This window comes from Episyrphus balteatus, chromosome 1 (assembly GCF_945859705.1).
Source record: "Episyrphus balteatus chromosome 1, idEpiBalt1.1, whole genome shotgun sequence".
NCBI classification, from domain to species: Eukaryota; Metazoa; Arthropoda; class Insecta; order Diptera; family Syrphidae; genus Episyrphus; species Episyrphus balteatus.
The window spans coordinates 47,348,361-47,370,120 of record NC_079134.1 but is presented as its reverse complement, the minus strand read 5'-3'; the positions used below and the strand labels follow the sequence as shown (position 1 = coordinate 47,370,120).

The window sequence follows — 21,760 nt, the reverse complement described above, 5'->3', positions numbered from 1 at the left end:
TTAGAGTTCGTTTTAAAAACTGTTTTTTTTTTCTCCTTGCTCTTAAAAAGCACAGTAGTCGAAAAATACATAAATGGCATTCCCTGCCAGATGTTCGGGTCTTCAATTCAAGCGTTCAGTTAGAATTTACTGCAAGTTTAAAAATCATTATTTGAAAAATAACAAGATTTTTAGAATCGTATTTTTAACTCGCAAGTCTTTCAAACTGGGCTTGAATTACATTTTATTTCCACTACCGAACCAAGTTTTGGTTTGAAAATAAAATCAAATAATTTCACGGATGAGTCAAACATTTACAACATCGGTTTTTGTTACAATCTTATAAAATTATAAATCAAAATTTGAAACTAAAGTCTTATCGCATAATATAGAGTAAAACTATTATACTACTATTTTTAAATTTAATTAAAATATCTTATTTCAAATTTCAATTAAAAACATGTAAACTTATTTTCCATTTCAGGTTCCAATCAAAAGGGTTCACATATTCACGCTCATTCAATTGGCATGCCTTATTGTATTGTGGCTTATAAAATCATTCCATCAGACATCAATATTATTCCCATTGATGCTTGTTGTAATGATTGGAATAAGAAAATCATTGGATCTCTTATTTACACGACGTGAACTTAAAATACTTGATGATATAATGCCAGAAATGACAAAACGTGCCGCTGTCGATGATGATCTACATCAATTGGAGGATGGAACAGCCGAGGTGGGAATGTTTGGTAGATTGCTAGCTTGTTGTTTAGGCGAAAATAGTCATAAAACATTAGGAAACAAAAAATAATAATGCTCACACAAAATTTTATTACCCACCTCTTTGAATATACCTAAATATTTTCTATTTCACATTTAATTAGTTTCTTCCCTTTTTTATATTGAACTTGAAGAAATACAAAATTCACTACTTTCACAATCACTTTTAGTTCTATGTCACAAAAATGCGATACCTACCATCTTTTACTTAACTACATTTATGTTAGCTCAGTTTCCTAGTCAAGTATGAAAAACAAGTCAAAATATTTTGTTAAAATCGGATCGGTTGGAAAAACATATTTTTAATGTTTCACGAAGAAATATTTTGCTTCTTTTCTTATTTGACTAAACTTTTTGTAAAAATGAAAATATTATATTGTTTATATAAATTACACCTAGTCACCATTTCGCAAAACAAATTTAATTATTTAATTTTGTTTAATTTGTTTATTTTTTTGTTGCTAATTTGAGAAAAGTAATTTAAGAACCTGAAGTTTTATAATATGCAAAGTTATCGCATGGTGTGGAGCTAAGCCAACACACCCACAATATTATTTTAATTTTGTATAAATCACTCTTGCACACTATACTTTTCAAAAAACTCTCTTTTTGATTAATATTTAATTCATAATTTTTATTTTTAATTAAAATTTAAATAAATAATTGAAAAATCAATAGGTAGTAATATTTTATGCTTTTTTGTTTTATTTTTTTTTTTTTTTATTTTTTATTTAAATTCAAAATAATTCCACACTCTTTTTTAGATTAACAACATATTAGGGAATTTGATTAATAAATTTTTATTAATAGGTACCCCAAGAACAGTTATGGGGTGCAAATGCATATACAATTAAAGGTACATATATTATATTTAGGAGTGTAAGCAATTAAAATGTGAAATTTGTTGACTCACTCAAAATTATGAGAATCAACAAGAACAATTGAATTATTGGGAATTTATAGCCTATAGATATTTATTGGAAAGCAAATATGAGTCACACTACTGTTGCCCTCAGACGTTCAGCATTATTCAATAAAATCTGGGATATAGGATTATTTCTTATATTATTTAAGTAATTAAACATGTTTGTTTTTAATTTTAACAACAGGATAAAACTAAAAATATCTCTATATTTTTTTTCTGGATACAAATTTTTAACAACTGCTAAATACCTAGATATAAGAAATGGATACCCAAGTAATCGGGCACAATAGAGCACCACTTTCTTTTCTGCTACAAAAACATTTCTAGAAAATGGGTCGTCCATGCTTTGTCTTCCCATTGATAAACTTGTTTGATCACATCGCAGAAGCTCTTGACGTTTCATTTAGTCTTCTTCTGACCCGAAATACATATTCAAATATTGGATTGCACCTTCCTGTAGTAGAAATAATTAATATGTTACTATTTTTTCTACCTACTTCGTAAAACACTGTATTTTAAAAGGTGATAAACTTAGATTTAACGATAGTTTAAAGTGCTGCTGAACACTTATAACTGCTGCTTCATTAGGTAGGTTCTTAAGAACTTAAAAAAAAAAAACACATTAAACTGCCTATTGAATTAGGTTGGGGAAAATAAATTAAAGAAATCTGTCAAACAAAAACTGCTTAAGCAAAATCAATTTTTTCTTTTAATTTAATTACATTTTTAAACCAGACCTTTTTAATTTTTTTTTCAATAAAAGCTTTAAACATCTGCATTATTTAGATCAATTTTATTTAGTTTTTTTTAGGTGTAAATACAAATGTATATAAATTTTAAACATTTGAGAATTTTATTCCAACTTAAGTTAGGTATAGAATAAAAGGGCCAGAGGTGCAATTACTTCAAATAACTGCTTTGTATATACAAATAATAACACAATTCATGCATTAGCTTATGAGTGATGACTATACTTTTAGTAGATTAACCAATTTAGTTCTAGGATAGTCAATTTACATTAAAATAAATCAGTTCAACATAATAAAATAATGGTGCATTTGGATATTTATAATATTTTATAATAAAACATAGATAAAAAGACAGATATTATAGTGCGTTATTTGGTTAGATGTGTTATTAATAGATTAAGATAAAAATATTAAGGAGAAAATTGCGAAATACAAATTTTTACAGTTTTTCGTGGCAAGCTTTATTACCTTACCTATAAAAAAAAAATACGGTTAACAAACTGTCAATTTTAAAGCAGTACATATACTAGTAAATATTGAAAACTAAGGATATAATACTTTATTTCTTATACAATATGTAAGAAATTCTAATAATAAGCTAATTTTAATTATAATTATAAAAAATATAAACATTCCAATGTCAAATTGAAAAAAAAAGAAACATACACCACACAATAAAAAAAATCATCACAATATAAAATACTGATAACATTTATAATATTTTTAATTATTACTCATAAAAATGTTTAAAAACAAAAAATAAAATATATCAATAAAGGTAAAAATAACAAATTTATTTCTACACATGTTTCGTTTTTGTTTTATTTATTTGTTTTATTTTATTTTCATCTTAGAATGCAGCTATATTCCTTCTTGATGTATTTTTTTTTTAATATTTTTTAGTATTCTAACTTTTATAGATAATACTAATAACATCAATGATAAGGCAGAAAATCGTGGAAAAAGACTTAAAGCGATTTCAAAACAATTTTGAGTGTATATTAATACATAAATTTGACCCACTTGCCATTTAAAATTAACTGCTTACCATTAAAAAAAAACTTGCACATATTTAAAAATTAAAAAAAAAACATAATATTACATTTAACATTTATGTAGTTTTGAAAATAAATAGTAATGGAAATGTAGGAAAGTGCGCCCAATACAACCATTAAATATCAAAAAGTTTGAACGGTCGGAAAAAAAGAAATTTTTTTCTACATTATTTCCTTCATACTAAAATATTTCCTATCAAAACGATTATTTAGACGGCCAACTAGAAGTCCAAACGAACCAAACTGGCTAAAAACTGGCTATTGTGTAACTGCGGGTAATTTTTCGGTAAAAACGTACCCTAAAATAAACTCAAACTTAATTTCTGTTAGTTTTGTATTCTTTTTCTCTTAGTTAAATTCGCTTTAAAAAAATAATTTTGCAATCTAGTTTTAAATTTTATTTTTACCAATAATTATTTTTTTTTTTCGATTTTCTGGTTTATTTATTACCAATGGCTAAAATTAGTAAAAGTTTAAAACTAGCTTTGAAAAAACTAATTTGAAAGGTTAAAAATTTACCAATTTTACCATAAATTTACCATAAACCTTATTTTACTGGTTATTATGTAACCAATTAAATTTCGAATATGAAAACGATTTTAAAATAACTTATTTTACTGGTTTCTGGTTTTAAAATAACTTGTTTAGAAAACTGCAATAACACGGCAAGTTTTTAAAACAATAAACCTGTGTCACACCATACAAATTTTTTCAGGGTGTTGCTCCGAAATTAAAGTAAGAAATCGAGTTTTTATAAAACATGGAACTGTTAATTAATTTGCAGCAAAATGGCGTATGAACTAAAAATTATTAAAATATTTTGATTAACTAACTATTTTTTTTTTACTAGGCAATGTTTTAGTGAATGAATTGTAAAAAACAAAAATCAATTATGAGCGGAGGAAGCAAAATACTGTTACAAGGTCGGGATTTTTCGAAATTTCACAAAAACTGCATTAAATCGAAAACCGTAAGCATTTGGGATGAACAAGTTACTCAGTTCTGAGAGCCCTAAAGTTGTCATATCAGCATATTTCGTTTGATCCATTACTTTTGGGACACCCTGTATTTAAAGTTATGTATATTTAAAGTTCTCTGGCGACCGCTTTAAAAAAAAAGTCTATAGGCAGGGCCGGATTTAAGGCTGTGGGGGCCCCGGGCGGAAAAAAGTGGGGGCCCCCCTCTCATCAGAGAGAAAAGAGACCACATAAAACTAAGCGGATCCCACCTTAAATTAAACGGATTTCTGCATGGTGTTTTGCTAAGATGACTTCCACTTTAAATTAAGGTGACAAATCACATTAATTTCTTGAATGCGAAAATTAAAAAAAAAAACTGGCAGCCACTGGGGATCTAACCTACAACTGTTGGGAAATGAATATGATAAAATGCAACTAAAGCTAAAGTGTGACTTTAATTTAAAATTTAAAATTTTGAGCTACCAAGTCATTTATATTATTTTTTTATGACAATGATGGTTCTTTGGTTTGTATTTGTTTTTCAGTCGGAAAATGATTATTTTTTGTTTTGTTTTGTGGGGGCCCCTATTTTGTGTGAAATCCCCTAAATCCAGCCCTGTCTATAGGTACATTTTGTTCACAAATGAAGCTAAAGAGAATTCCCTTCAAGTTTCAACACTATGTGATTTTAACATGATAAGGCAAACTCTCACTTTTCCAGGCTTATATTTGCTTTTAAGGAACTTTTATGAAACAAAATAAGTTATTTGATTTTTTTTAAATTTAGCAAAACTCATCACCCACCCTGTATAAGCACAATAAAGTTTTTTAATTTTGTCGTTACAATCACTGACTAAGTCAAGTTGTAATTATGTGTATCACTGTTCTTTGTCCAACCTATCTAAATTTTTCTGCCTTCATTGATGTTTTGTATTACACACTTTCCTTTTTCATCACCTATACAATCAAACTTAAATGTATTTTCCAACCTAAAAACAACACTAAAAAGCATTATTTAATAATAAAATTAAAAAAAAAAAAAAAAAGAAAAACCAATTCAAAAACTATCTATATTTTGCATACAAATGAGAAATAAATACAAAAAAATAATTTAATAATTCAATCTTAAATCTCAAAGTCGCTTCATATAAGCTGTGACTAATATTAAAAATTAATAAAACAAAAAAACAAGTTCCATTTAAATGTATATAGTATATTGTTTGTATGTAAAATTGAAACTGTTTTTTAAGGATATTGGCCACCATCATACAAATGATGGCTACTCCTCACGAACAAGTAACGTCCACATACCTCTAGCAAATGGATGTTTAATGCAGGTTCCAATTAATATAACGGATGATGTCAATAGAACAACAATTTGGAATCAAGTTAATAAAGATACAAACAAATTGAGCTATGGTGACAATGGGGAAAACCAATTAATTATACCAGTTACATTAAAAGTTCGCAAAATAAATGGAAATAATTATCAGTAAGTTTTATTTTTTAATTTTATTAAAAGAAAAGAAAGTTCAAAAAATTGTATCTAGCGCTAAATTTGTTATTTCTCATAACAAAATTTCTTAACTCTCGCCTTATTTTACTGTTAATTAAAGTTAATTTAAAATTAATTGTTCTGTACTTTCATTTTTTATCATCTAATTTTGTATAACATTCTTTTAAATTCATTCTATGTACAAAATTTAACTTATTCCTGTAGTTTTATAAGCGCTTTGCATAAATGTTAATTGTTATTTTGTGTAAAATTAGACATTATTGCATAATCCTTATTCCAGCTCCAATGATAACAAATTGAAAGGTAGAAATAGCTCGAGCCCACCCAATTCCCATCATCATCAACGTTTATCAACAATGAATGAAGAAGAAGAAACCAATACAAAATCAAGTTGCAATGATCTAAACATTGTTAAATGCATGAAAGTTGAAGCTAAAGGTTCGATTTCGGTCCAAGAGCAGGATACAAAAAATCAAATAAAATCAAAATCCAGTGAAAATACTCAATTGTAAATTTAAAAAATAAAATATTAAAAAAAAAACAAGATTGCAAAAGGCAAAATTAACAAAAAAAATAACAAAAAGATTAAATTTGTGAAAAGAAGAAAACAAATACTTAAAAATTTTATATGAAAAATTCAAAAAGTCCAAATTTTTACATTTATGCATCTAAGAAGATTCCACACTGAAAGTCATGTCAATTCTACAAAAATTATAATTCTTTTATAAAGTTTATGCGATTAAATTGTTTTTATTCACTTTTACTAATAAGTGAAGTGAAAATTTCGTTCGAATTTTCATAAATGAATTGCATTGAGAACACTATAAAGCAGATTTTTTTTTAAATCTCTTTTTCAATTTTGTGAACACAAAGTTCTGTCCATTTGAAGTTATTGAAACTTTGGAAAATAATGTTGCCTATAAACCATTGTATTTTAGGCCCTACTCTTTCATACTTCATACAATTTCATAAAACAAATTAATCAATCATTACCTAGAATTGGATGTGTTAGAATTTAATTCATTATAAACTCCCTTATCGATTTTCAAGTTTATGGTCTAAAAATTTTGTTATTAAATCTGAGAATGTTTTGATATAATTCGTAACAGCAAAAAAAATGTTAATACAAATTAGCCGCATTCATTTAAACGTGATAAAATATTTTGCGCACTTGGCAAGGCTTGAAAATATAAACTATTGTTAAACTTGTAAATCTCAGCAAAACTAGCAAACCACAGTAAAACTGTTTAACAAACGACAAAATTAGTAAATAATATTGGAAGCTGATAAATCGTAGTCCAAATTGCTGAATGACAAAGAAACTGATGCACGCAAGAGCTGAAAATGATAACTCACAGATGAAACTTGTAAATGTCAATCGGAACCTGATAATACAAATTCAGGAGAACCACAACATGTGAAGGTGTAGTATCCAAATCTTCGTATGGTAATCTGACCCGTTAGGATGTCGTTCTTACGTATGGTTTTAGATTTTTTTATCACTACAAGACATGTGTTCTCTTTATTTCACATGCCCATAGAGGCTGGAAAACTCGACGGGCTGGTGCGTCGGTGTTCATAAGCTCCACATCACAAAGCCATCTGAACCGCTGAATTTTCAACTTTCTGACCAGATCAATGACACTGTAAGGTCGATAAGTTTATGCCTTTCCAAGCCCGAAGAAATAGCGATTGGAAATTTTCACTTTAGCTTTGTTTCGGCTCATTCACAGCCAAACCTTTTAAAGGCCTTCAACTCAATTACAGCGAACTTCATTCTGCCTACAACGTCAATGTCATCCGCATAAACCAGAAGAGGTTGCATGATAGCGCATCGCCTTGTGTCGTAAACGTTTCTTGACATCAAAAGCTTCTGTGATGTTCTGATCGATTTTGACGGAGCAGCTAGAATTCTCTATCGTCATCCTGCACAAGCGACAGGAATGCCGAGACGCAACTTGGCTCTATATATGTAGCTCGTGTCTATTAACGCCATCACAGGCGACTTTGTCGATATAATCGATAAAGGAATTGTTTGTATCGATTTGGTATTCATGGAGTTTTTCTAAAATATGTCGGAGTGTGAAGGTTTAGTCGATAGTAGATTTACCTCTCCTACCTCAAGTCGCTGGAACAAGTTTCTTGGCGATCCCAAAAAATAGCCGTCACAATTTTATATGCGATGTTGAGAAGACTTATACCTCTAAAGTAAGTGCAATTCAGAGCGTGTCCCTCTCCGTCCCTCGTAAATGGAGCAAACTATGATGAGTTTCCATTTGAGCGGACTTTCTTCCGACCTTATTTTACAGATGTATGCCCATATCGTCGGTGAAACCAGAAAAGTGTGTAACTCCATTTTAGCAAATTTTATAGGAGAGCATTAAGACCTCATCGTTTTGAAGGCATTTGTATGAGTTTTCATTTTCGAATTAGCTATGTATATGTAATTAAATAAAAACTATAAACTTTAAGTTGATACCCAGTTTAAGGAACGCTAGATATCAGGTTTGGCTAACAAATTAAATTTGGAGTTACACCTTTTCCCGGTTTCACCGACCGACGATAGGCTCCAACTGCTTTGAACGGTTCGGCAAGTAGGCCATCCATAGCAGCAGCTTTATGCGATTTAATGGGTCTTGAGATCCCTGATTTCACATCTTGCAGGTCACATCGTCGAAGATGAATGGGTTTTGCTCTAAAGCGCAATTGTGGGCATCTTCGCGCTAGTAGTAGCTAGTAGTTTTTAAAACTGTTGATATTCTTGTGTATATTATTTCACTTTTTTTTATAGAATTTTCTGATGTAACCCCTGCTACCGCAGGGATTTTGTTTTTTCGACTTGCCTCAACTTCCGTCTTAAAATTCGATGTTCCTCTTTCCTTTTTTTAGATGTAGATCTCACGGGATCCTCTTTCAGCAATTCTGGTTCTTGCCTACAGCATTTATTTATAGTTTTCGTCCTTGGCTGCATGCGTTTGCCTTCAATCTTGGTGGAACTAGGGGTTTCGGTTTGGTCACCTAATAGAACTCAGCAGATCAGTACTGGCATTTCTGCTGGCCCCTTGACGGTTTTCTTCAACAAGCTGTAGAACAGTATTCATCGTATCTTCAGAAAAGGACCCACAATTTGTAAAAGTGGTGAAAGAAGCCCAATTTTTCAAAGTCATAATAGTACCAACATTAAATAATTAATAATGATCTGACGTGCGTCGTCGTCGTCAGACTAGTGTCCTTTCTAGAGTGCTCCTTTTTTCTCAACAGTCGATTATTTGTTCCTTGCAATATGGGAAAACCTCTTTTGGTTTCCGGGGTCTTTTTTTCTCGCTAGTGTCTTCCGAATTATAGTGTATCCTCTTCTTTTAAAGTTGGCTCATTATTGCTAACCTTAGCTATTGTCTGTTGAATACTAGACTTTACTTGAATACTGTACTAAAAACCGTATTCACATGTTTGCTATAAGGCATCTTTAAGACTTTTAAGTACTATTTTAGTATTTGAGTTTTGAATTTCTTAACTTTAAAAAACATCAGTTGTAACCAATTCTTAAACAAATATGTCCTCAGTGCAATATCATTTCTTCACATTGTTTGGTTAAAAATACAAATGAAAATAGAATTGATGTCAATTAACTGTGTCAAAATAATAATTAAAAAAAAAAAATAACAAAAAACAATTCTGAGATCAAAAGCATTTATAACTTATCTCTTACTTATCTCTTTTTGGGATTTAAATCCAATCTCGCAAACAAACCTTTTTAAAGGATACCTCTTATTAAATTAATATTACTTACACTTGTTTTTTTTCTTACTAATAATTTAAAGCTTACTTCTTTACCTTATACCTAACTTCTTAAAACATTAATTAATAAGTAGCCTTAAATTAAAAATTCCTAAGATGCTTAAAAACAAAAATTAATTATAATGATAAGCAATAACCAGCCCAACGTATACATTTCTTTTATGTTGGATATGTTAAAATATTAAAAAAAAAAAATAAAGTTTTGTAAAAAAAATATACCTATAAGTAAAAAAAAATAATAGGCTGTGCTTTGTGTTTGCAATTGGATTGAATTTCTTGTCATATTTTAATTATTTAGTTCATAAATCCATATTTTAAGCATTATAAGATATTATTATGTAGAAACATATAGATTTTTGTCACACCTCATAGAAATAACAAAGAAAAAAATCCATAACAATATTATTTATACCTATGTACATAAAACATATGTATTTGAAGTTTTTCTTTTTGAAAAAACTACATGTTTAGTTTTTTTTTTGTAATTTTATCATTTATCAGTATTAATAGTTTTACTTTAGTTTGTATGTGGTAGAAACATAATTATGTTGAAACAGTGAATAAACATAGCTACAAAAAAAAATAAATAGTCAAGATATTAAAATATTTGTTGGTCTTTAATTTATTTTCTTTATTGATTTTAGAAAGCATACATCATAGACACATACAAATACATACACATACACACAAACAACTTACCACATCATGCGAAATTTTTGTGTATTTTTCAGAAAATATTTAATTTAAGAATATTTTATTTTTGTCAAATTAATATAAAATATTTACAATATTATTTATATATCATGCTAGCTGACCCGGAGGACTTCGTTCCACCTTTTCTAGTATTTATTTCCAATTTTTGACTCTGTAGTGTGTGAACCTTTTTCAATACATACAAACAGAAATCGGGTCTCAACAACAAATGTAATACATTAAATTTTCGTGTCGCGGTAGTTCTTATCAAACTCCTCCTAAACGGCTGAACTGATTTTTTGGAAATTTTGTGCGCATATCGGGTTATTCTGAGAATCGGCAAACACCTATTTTTTAGACCCCTAAACTAAGAATCGGCCAACATCTATATTTTAATAGATGGTTAGGGTCCAAACAAATTTTTGTTTATTTTGTTTTGAACGATTTTTAAGAAATTTTGGGGGCTATCGGGCAAGTGTGAGAATCGGCAAGGACCTTGTTATTAAAATGATTTTTATGAAACTTTGTGTCTTTGGTATTAGACCGAGAGCCCACTGCAAATTTTGGGAGTGGAGGCGTTCTAACGAATTAAAAAGTCTAGCAACTTTAAATCATGGCCTGATGTGATTTTCGAGGGGTTGAATAACGTGAGTTTTCATATTTATATGAGTAGGCTCAATTAACACAAATTCACATTCTGAATATTAAGACTGATGCTCTGTCATTTCTCCAAAGCCTGTATAATTTAATCTTAATCTATGCGACAAATAGAACTCAAAATATAAGCTTTTTTAACTATCCATATCTGCTCTAATCTTGGAGAGTTCTGAACTTAAAAAAATGAAATTAAACAGAAAAATTTGTTTCCAAAAATTAAAACAAATAATAATAATGGTCAGCATTCCTAACCATTTACGTGTATGAAAAATAGATGTTGGTCGATTCTCAGACCTACCCGATATGTCTACGAAATTTCATAAAAATCGGTCCAGCAGTTTCGGAGGAGTTTTGTAACAAACACTGATTATAATTATAATTATAATTATAATTATTTAAAGTGGTTTTAAAAAAATTCATTTTGAAAAAGGAGAAGCTTATTAAAAGCTTCTAATCCTAACACTAACTGCGGGGTGCACATAAAACGTAAACACTGAGGGAAAAAACAAATTAAAGTTGAAAGTGTTTAATTGAAAAATGAATTACGAGTGATGAAATGAAAATAAATGCGGCTTTAGAGTAAAAAAAAAAAAACATTAAATCACTAAAAAATTTTCACGTTGATTTGAAAATATATTTTCATATTACTTACTATAGCTGTGTTTTTTTCTAAAACTCAGTATCTGCTCATTTTTTGATTTTACTGTTAAAGCAAAAACCAAACAAATACTTACTTGTGTAGTTTGTTATTGTTTTGTGTTCAAAATGAAAAGTGAGTAACTCCTGAGTTGTAATAAAAAAAAAACACCTCTTATCAACGCTATATAACCGTCAACTTAATTTGGTCAGAGAGTTATTTCAATGCCTGTTATTTATTTCAACATAACAACAAAGTTACTCATACACCACAGTGTCCATTGAAGATTTTATTTCTAAATTGGTCCAAAATTTTGTAGCAATGGATTAATTAATTTTTTAAGTGATAAACCTGAACTGAACATGCATAATCTCAATTTACTAAGGGTGATAACGTCTACGAATGATTTTAAATAAAGTGAGCTGTGTTTACATAATGTAAGAATGTGTGGGATTGGAATAAACTAACAGAAACCCAGTAATGGGAACCTTGAGATTATAATTTGTGTGCCACCCAAACCACGTTATGAGACGCTCACACAAGGCCTTCAATATCGGACTCCAGCCCAATGCACTGGCACGTCATGTTTTTGAAATAATAATTGAATACTAACAGGTCAAAAACGCGGTTTTTGGGTACTTTGCAAAACTACTTAAGGAATCTACAGACGACTCTAGATTGTTATAATGTTGTTTAAGTTGATGTTGATTGATACTGTTCGGTAGTGTTTAGCATTTTTTTAACTTGTCATAAAATTAGCAACCACATAAAACTACACACTAAAATTTTAAAGCCATTTAAAAAAAGATAGAGGGATCTTATTGCAAAAGTACAGAGATGTGCGTTAATTTAGAGCAGGAGTATATAAATGTTTGCTTATCTTATTTGAGTGAATTTCAGCAGAAATCGGATTTGAAAATGGAATCACAAAAAAAAACTACTACTTAGCTTGCTAGGTTAATCCCAATGCAATTTTTTTTTTTTCAAACAAAAATAAATTTTCAATTTCTTTATGAGGTTTCAGATTTTTTTTTTTTAAACTGCAGCTTAAACATGCGAAAAGTATGGCAATATTTTTTGTGTTTTTTGGCAAAAAGAGTGATACCTAATATTTTTAATTACAATATAATTATTATTTTTACTGTCACCATACCCGGGAGTTAAAAAGTCTTGACCATTATATATTTTCTGGAAAATTGTTTTGAATTAGGTACATAGGTACATAATTATGTATCCATAGAAAATACACATCCAACACAAATATCATGTAGTAAACTAAAGAAATACATTTGAAGATAAAAAAAAAGCATTAATAAAAAAAAGAAAATTAACCCAATTGTTTTCAGAATTCGACATGTAATCAAACAAAAGCAAAGCTTTGGAGTGGATATGAAAACAGCCGAAAGTTCTTTGTGCTGCCAGAAACGACCGTTTGAATCACTTATATAAAATAAAACAAAAAGCCATTTAGATTCGTTAAGTACTGTTATAATTATATTAAATCAAATACTTCACACTTAGTTAAACTACATTATATCTATAATCTATGTGTATTTATAAATTCATAAGTTAGTTAATCTTTTTAGCACTATAAAAATCTCAACGTCGTCGTCATGGTGTAGATTAGAATATATAAATTCTAAGGCATAATTTTATTGAAAAAATATTTTTTGATTTTGATTTATTTTTTAAAGATTTTTGTTAATTATTAAACAATTAGGTATTTCAATCAATACAAACAAGGCAATATACATACAAAATTTAAATTTAAACTTAATTGTTAAAGTTTGTTTAAAAATTTAAAAAAGAATAGATTTTTTTTTCGATAGAATATTATTAATTTTTGCTTTCAACTGCTTTAATTTTTTTTCATTTTTTGTAGCTGAAAAAGTTTTAGTCTTATTCGGTTCGGTTCTTCCGTTGCAACGCTCGTCTTCAATGATGTTCTTTGTGTCAGGTCTCTAGAGTAAGTAAAGCAGATTGATGCCAATTACTACTCGACTATAAACTGAAATATGACAGATATAAACACTTTTTAAATTTAAGATCTAAAAAATCGAAATTCCCAACCTGATGTAAATTACAAGAAAAATATTTAAAAAAAAAACTCGTTATTTCGTATTAAGATTGAACTCAATATAAGAAATAACTTGAATATAAAATAACAAAAAAGCAATATTAAATTTTATGTTTACTCTTTAACCCACCAGGATCTCAAGTACCTAAGTCAAATTTTAATAAATATTCCCTCATAAAAGTTCAAAATATACAAAAAAAAAAAAAAACACCGTTGACCTACCTTTAAAAATAAAAACATATCGATATTGTCTAAATCTAAATATATTTATTAGTGATTTTATAATTTATAAAAAAAATTTATATAATATTTAACATTATGAAAATTATATTTAAAAATAATCAAATAAATTATATTCAATACAAATTTTAATTCAGGTTATGTAAATAAAATTATATGTGAATGTATTTGAAGATAATAAATAATTGTGCCACATTTAAGAACAAAGTATTTAAAGAATTTTCTGTAATAATTTTTTAAGTGATGGAGCAATTTTTTCAATAGAGATAATAGAAATTGTTTTATTATAACATAAATTATTTCTGTAAATAGTAATAACCTCAAAATATATGTTGTTAAAAAAAAAAAAAACTAAAAAATGTAGTCTTTCTGAGATTAAAAAAAAAAAAACTATATACTCACATGGAAATAACTTAATATCTTTGAAATAGAGTGTTTTTATCACAAACATATAGTTAAACAACATGAACATTTTAGTTTTTTAGTCTACGCTGTGCAAAATTGAACAAATCATTGTAAAATTGGTTAAAAACAAATTATTTAATATTTTCAATTTTGTACAGGATCTTTGTTTGAGTCTTAGCAGCCATTTATACTTTCGACACAAACATTTCATACATGGGCTTTACGTCGTTTATGTTGTTGTACTTAATTTCAACTTATCTCTTTCAGCTATTTTTAGAAATCCTTGCAATTATCATCAGTTATGCCGAGCCAGGTTCCTACATTTAAATGGAGAAAACCCTAATAATACAACCTATACCGACAAGCGTACAAATAATTATATTCATGTAAATATATGTGTAGGTATAGATGTTTGTTACAAATAAAATGGTTAAAAAACTAAATAAAATATACATTCATAATATTTTTGTGGAAAATTGTTTTACGTTCTGGAAAATAAAGAGATTTGGTTGAAAGTGAATTATAGTTTTGACTATCTTTGAAGGACGAAATTACGTATTCAAATATGGTTAGTTGTTAATAACAGATGGAATGAATATCGTACAACATAATCTTGACATCATTCTGTACTAAATTCCATTTTTCTGTATTTGCATGATATGTCATTATACATTTAAGTAAGATAGATATGATATAATAGGTCTGTTTGGGTTCTTTTTGGACAAAAATATGAAACCTGTCAAATTTTGAGGAGTGGGGATGAAATCCTCTCAGAGAAAAAAAAATTGAGCAAAAGTACCCCAACACTTTTTGACAAAATTTTCTGCTTTCTTTTTAACAACAACAAATGTAAACAACAACACCAATTGAAAAAAATAAATAAAGAAACAAAAAATTTAAAAAAAACTTTGTATTATTTTTGAAGCACTTTTTTATTATTTTTTTTTTTTCATAAAAACACTTATTAATTTTGAAAAACACAACACAAAGCCACACTGCCATGTTTGTAGTTTGTTTTATTTTTGTTGTGCGACAAGACCAAATAAGAAAAAAAGAGAAAGCACTACCTTTTGACAGACATCAGATTTTTGCCCGAAGAAATTTTTGGGGCAGAAATTTGCACGAAGGGGAAATCTTTTTGTGAAAAAATGCACAATTTCAGAGTACCCAAACAGGAATTGGGCTGGAAATGTTGAAAAAAGTTGATATATTTCTGTTTTAGGCAGTACCCAAACAGACCTAATATTAGGTGCTGCTTAAATTCTTATAACTTTTTATATACATATACCTACAATCCTACATATGAAAAAATTATCTAAATGAAAGTTACAAACTAAAATTGGAAAAACATAGAACTCAACCTTTAAAAAAAAAAACCGTCACTTACAAGAAATACCTACATTAATTGATTTTATTTATAAAGATTCATTTGAAATAAAATGTACGACTGGCCGCACGAACTTCCTCTGATCTCTAATGGTTAAAGAAGCTTAGAATGTTAAATTTGTTTACAGCGTTGATAAAACAAAAATTTTAATTTGATTTCAATAATATTTCAATAAAAAAAATTGGTATGCTATTTCAAAGAAATTGAAAGCAAAAATAAAATAAATATCCAAAAAATTGGTTTTGAAAATTTTTAGACATTTTATATTGCGGTTTCTTGGTACAGAATTTTTTTTTAAAGCCGTTAACTCATTCAGGAGAAAAGCCAGAACTATAATTGGCGAAAGCAGTCGGATGCTTATGTCAAAAAGTCAATGAAAACAACAACAAAATGGTTCTATGATATATCTACAATATACATAGGTATAAATGATCCAAACAATATTTTGTATGTTTCAAAAATTAGACCTTATTTATCACCTTAGCAGGTTTTCTTTTATTCAAACCGTTAAAACCATTTTTTGAGATAATCAAGCTTTTTTAAAAAAATTCTCAAATAAATTTTAACTCGGCTAATTTTTTTCGATAATTTGTATGGGAGCTAAAATTTCGGTCGGGCAAAATTGACTTCAGATTTGGATTCAGCACGTCAAAATACATAAAGATTGGCAGGTCCGGTCAAAAGTATTGGCACTTTTTTTTGTGGGCATGGGCAGGAAAATAACAATTTTTCTACCATTAGTATCAACAGAGAAATTAATTTTTCATTCCTTCGATCTTCCCAATAAATTGAAATTTCTTCCTCTAGTAAAAAAAATCATAGCTTCTACAATTTCTTCTACAAAAAGAAAATAGCGCAAAATTTTAAACGATTTAGTAAATTGCTAAAACCATTTAGTAAGTCACTAACTTAAAAATCCGTATGCTTTTTGGCTTAAAAACTACAAATACTCCTTTAATTAAAACTGTTAAAACATCTCAAATTAAACGAAGAAAGATTTTTTGAAGCCGTTTTTGAAAACATTGAAAACGGTTTTTTTGACGATAATTTTAAATTTTGAGGGTCTATGAAAAAAAATGCGGTAGTATGATGTACTCATTCATACCTACAATACCTCTGATAAGTCACTTCAAAAGTAATTAACATGTTTTTTATTTTGTAACACAGTGTTATCAGCCAAATTATTAAGATCAGGGCATTGTGCTTTTTACTTGCGATATGTAGGTACTATAGGTCAAGTTTAGGATTCGTAAAAAACAATCAAACTTGAGATAAGAATTTTACATGACATTACAATGATGTAGAATGCCAAAAAAGTGGGCCCGGCAATTCTGTCTGTCTGTCTGTAGGACCCTCGAGCTACAGCCTAAACTACTGGAGCTATTTTCTTCAGACTTGGTAGTTAACTGTTTTGGGTGATTTCCTAGAGGACAAATTGTAATTTTTTTTTAGAACCAAAACTAACGGTACCTGTCATATAACGGAAATAGAAAAGTTGATTTTTTTCAAAAACGGCTCTAACGATTTTGATCAAAATTTGTGGTAAAACACATAAAAGCTTTCTTTGGAAATAAAAAAAATATTTTTTTTCCTTTATTAACGGTACCTGCCATAAAAGTGTTTTTTTTTATTTATGAATTTCTCGTAAACAAAACATATTTCGACCAAAATTTGTATACAGAAACGTTTAAACAAAAATTATTTAAAAAATCTAAAAATTTTTCAAAAAACACCTTTTTGGATTTTTAAAAAAATATTTCAATTTTTTTTTTTGAAAAATCAATTTTTTGGAAACGGGTTGATGAAAATCCGTTATGTGTAAATTAATTATTTGTTCAAAATGGCATAACAACTTTTTTTTTGAAAAATATTAGAAAATTTTTGTATATAAAAAATTATATTTTTAAAAAACGGCTCTAACGATTTTCGAAAAATTTTTTCTAAAAATTCCATTTTATACAAGAAACAAAATGCCATACTTATTTTTTTGTAAAAGATCATTTAAAGCGGTAGGCGAACCCCACATGCGGAGCCGTAGTGTGAAGCAGTAGAGTGGGAGAGTTGTGACCCCATCCGAGATCATGACTATCGTCGATAATGGAGAAGAAAAGAAAGAAGAAGTATTTAATTACACTGGTCAACAAAATTTAACTTTTTATTTGCCACAAGAACCAAAATATACTTTTCTAGTAGTTTTTGGGGTGCTGAATCCGAATCTGAAGTCAGAAAAATTTGATTGGCCTCCGTTTTTGAAATATTACCGTTATAAAATGCTAAAAAACGTCATTTTGCCTTTTTTCGAGGTTCTGTTTTAATGTGGGGTAATTAATTCATTACAAACAAATTTGTAAAGGTGATTATAAGAACAGATATTCTTCTTTCAAAAACTGTTTAAGTTTTCCCGATATCTCTTTTATTGCTCGAGATATCTTAAGTTTCAGTTAATAAGCCAAAGAGAAACTAAATTTAATCTAAAGTTTAAGTCACTGGTCACAGAATTTTTGCCACAAGAACCAAAATATACTTTTCTGGTAGTTTTCGGGGTGCTTAACTCGAATCCGCAATCAGAAAAATTCTATTAGCCTTCGTTCTTGAAATATAACCCTTATAAAAAAACTTTTTTTTGCATTTTATAACGGCTTTGATTTGGTTGGCCAGTGTTATTTCTGATTCAAAGAAAGCTACTTAAATTTTAAATATCTCGGGCATTAAAAGAGATATCGGAAAGATTTAAACAGTTTTTGAAAGAAGAATATTTGTTCTTATAATCACCTTTACAAATTTGTTTGTAGTGAATTACCCCACATTAAAACAGAACCTCGAAAACAGCCAAAATGACGGTTTTTAGCATTTTATAACGGTAATATTTCAAAAACGGAGGCCAATAACAATTTTCTGACTTCAGATTCGAGTTCAGCACATCAAAAACTACTAGAAAAGTATATTTTGGTTCTTGTGGCAAAAACCTTGTTGACCAGTGTTATTTATAAAAACAGATTTAATATTTTTTGCACTTATTTTGTTCAATGAAAAGCTTTAACATTAGAGTAACTTTTACCATAAGAGCAAGTACGTGCGACCCCAGTCGTGCAATTTATTTATTTTGGAAATAAGTTCTCTAAAAATATCTTGCTAGACACGTCACAGGTTCCCTGTGTCCTCGCGTCCCTTTTTTTCCACGGGGCTTTGAATAATTGATACAGTTGATACCACTGCATCATGCTGCCTTTAATTACACAGCCACACAAAAAAATATAAAAGTTCTGACCTGGGGTTGCGACTAGGTTTTCCATATAGTTTTTGGGTCGCTGAAACCGAATCCGAAGTCCGTTTTGCCCCATCACGTCAGGTTTTCGAGATAACCTCACAAAATGTCACGAAAACAAAAAAATTTTTTCTCTGATCTGGATATGCGAATATGTTAATCATATAGTTTTTGGACCGCTGAATCCAGATTCGAAGTCAATTTCGCCCTATAATTTCAGGTTTCTGAGATATCCTCAAAAAATGTCAAAACCAAAAAAACAAAATTTCTTATCTGGGGTTGCGACTAAGTTTTTCATATAGTTTTTGGGTTGCTAAAACAGAATCCGAAGTCTTTTTTGCCGTATCACGTCAGGTTTCTGAAATATCCTCAAAAAATTACTAAACTCAAAAAAAAGTTCTTATCTGACATCTTTTGAGAATATCTCAAAAACCTGACGTGATACGGCAAAATAGACTTCGGATTCGGTTTTAGCAACCCAAAAACTATATGAAAAACCTAGTCGCAACAACAGATAAGAAATTTTGTTTTTTTGGTTTTAACATTTTTTTGAAGATATCTCAGAAACCTGACGCGATAGAGCGAAATTGACTTCAAATCTGGATTGAGCGATTTAAAAACTATATGATTAACATATTCGCACATCCAGATCAGAGAAAAAAATATTTTTTTTTCGTGACATTTTTTGAGGTTATCTCAAAAACCTGACCAGCGACCCAAAAACTATATGAAAAACCTAGTCGCAACCCCAGGTCAGAAGTTTTATTTTTTTTGTGTGGCTGTGTTATTCTTTAAAGCAAAGCATTTTTATTTTTATTATTTATTTTTTTTTATTAAATTAGATCATCGAATATAAAAAATGATAAGCTTTTCTATTTTTTGTAAAGCATGCAAAATAATTTTTTCATGTTTTGGAACATGTTTCTAAAATCGTGTTTTCTTTTTATAAAATTATAAAACTTTTGAAATAAGGAAACATATAAGAGGTAAATGATTTTTGTTTTTTGGATTCCTGGGATAGTTCCAAGTCGTTTTTACTTCGTTCTTGAGTTATGACTTTTATGTTTTAAGTCCTTTTTTTCATTAAACAGATCCATTTTCCCGAAATTCCTACTATCTAATTTCAAAAATTTTAACAAGACTTAATAAGCAAAATTACAAAAATTGCTACTCAATATTTAATTTTGTTTTCAATAAAGCCTAGTACGCAGCTGAAGCGAAACAAAATTTTCCATACAAAATTTCGTTAACGAAATCTTGAACGAAATTAAATTCGTTTTGTTTTTGTCCTATTTTCTGATGTTTTCTCTTGAGTTTTTTGATTTGTATTTGAATTATTTTTACTTTTCTATAATATCCGATGGTATTTTTTAGTTAACATGTCCGCTGTTGACTTTGGGGACTTCAAAATTTTTCGTTTCGCTTCAGCAGCGTACTAGGCTTGGATCATCAAAATAACACTCAAAAACGATTAAAATCCTATTTGAAAAAGAAAAATTCAGAATAGAAAAAAATTATGAGACAAAAAATTAGGAACTGCATTAACTGAAATGGTAACGGAGTTACGAATAACAGAGTTACGCGCGACAGAGTTACGGCCGTCAAAGTTACGCGAAACCGAAGTTACGAAAAACTAGAGTTACGAATTCTAAAGTTATGTTAAGCTATGACATGTGATTTTTGGGTTGGCAACAATTGCGAGGAACGATATGGAATTATGGAAACATAAATAAGAGAATATCGATTCTCATTGGTTATTTTAATAGATTTTAACGAAAATGGGTGTGGTTTAATCTTTTTATGCAAAAAACAACCCCATTGCACATCAGTTCACCACACCAAAATAAAGTCTGTAAAAAAAAGGGGTGGTTTGGTTATTATTTTAATATAAATAATAACAAAGTGGGTATTACAAAATACGCTATGAATAATTATATTAATTAATAGAAAAAAAAAAATACGTATTTGCAATATTAGTTGGACAAATAAGAAGTTAAATTCAATTATGTCCCCCAAACTTACATAAGTATACTTATGTTTTTTTTTTCTATTTCAACGTTTTTGCGATCTTCTCACAAAAACAAAACCATATATATGTATATCTATACCTATCCAATCAAAATTTTACAAGATTAAATTAATAACACCCATTTTCGCTTTACTCATTTAGTTCTGAAAAATGTTAATCTCTTGTTTGTATCATAATTCCATATCGTTCCTCGCAATTGTTGCCAACCCAAAAATCACATGTCAAAGCTTAACATAACTTTAGAATTCGTAACTCTAGTTTTTCGTAACTTCGGTTTCGCGTAACTTTGACGCTCGCCCTACTAACAATTTTGCTTCTATAATGCTTTACAGATGCAACAATTGCATCTGTAAAGCTTTATAGACCCAAAATTGTTTGTCGGGCGTAACTCTGTCGCGCGTAACTCTAGTATTCGTAACTTCGTCGGTTTCCCGCATTAACTCGTTGAAAGTGAATTTCATTGAAAATCGCTAGTAAGCACTCAAAAATTTGCCACGTCCAAAGTAACTGGGCTAAATATGGCTGCAATAAATCATTCAGTTCTAATAACCGCTTTCCTTTGGAGGTGAAAGACTCTACTCATGAGTATAAATCTAGTACAACGAC

At 28.9% G+C, this 21,760-nt stretch overlaps 1 protein-coding gene across 11 annotated transcripts in view; it reads left to right on the top strand.

Moving 5' to 3' along the window:
• The window catches only part of LOC129907084 (sodium bicarbonate cotransporter 3), an 80,236-nt gene extending 65,416 nt beyond the window's left edge, over positions 1–14,820 (top strand). For 3 of the 11 annotated variants that reach the window (XM_055983130.1, XM_055983133.1, XM_055983129.1), the window contains exons 11-13: positions 464–718; positions 5,701–5,942; positions 6,247–6,713. In XM_055983130.1, the coding sequence (XP_055839105.1) occupies positions 464–718; positions 5,701–5,942; positions 6,247–6,478 (729 nt within the window). In that variant the 3' untranslated portion in view covers positions 6,479–6,713. Of the gene's footprint in view, positions 1–463; positions 1,455–5,700; positions 5,943–6,246; positions 6,715–13,097; positions 13,409–14,740 lie in introns of those variants that run through there. The other 8 variants (XM_055983135.1, XM_055983132.1, XM_055983137.1 and 5 more) reach the window with 8 other exon arrangements.
• The last annotated feature ends 6,940 nt before the right edge of the window (positions 14,821–21,760 follow it).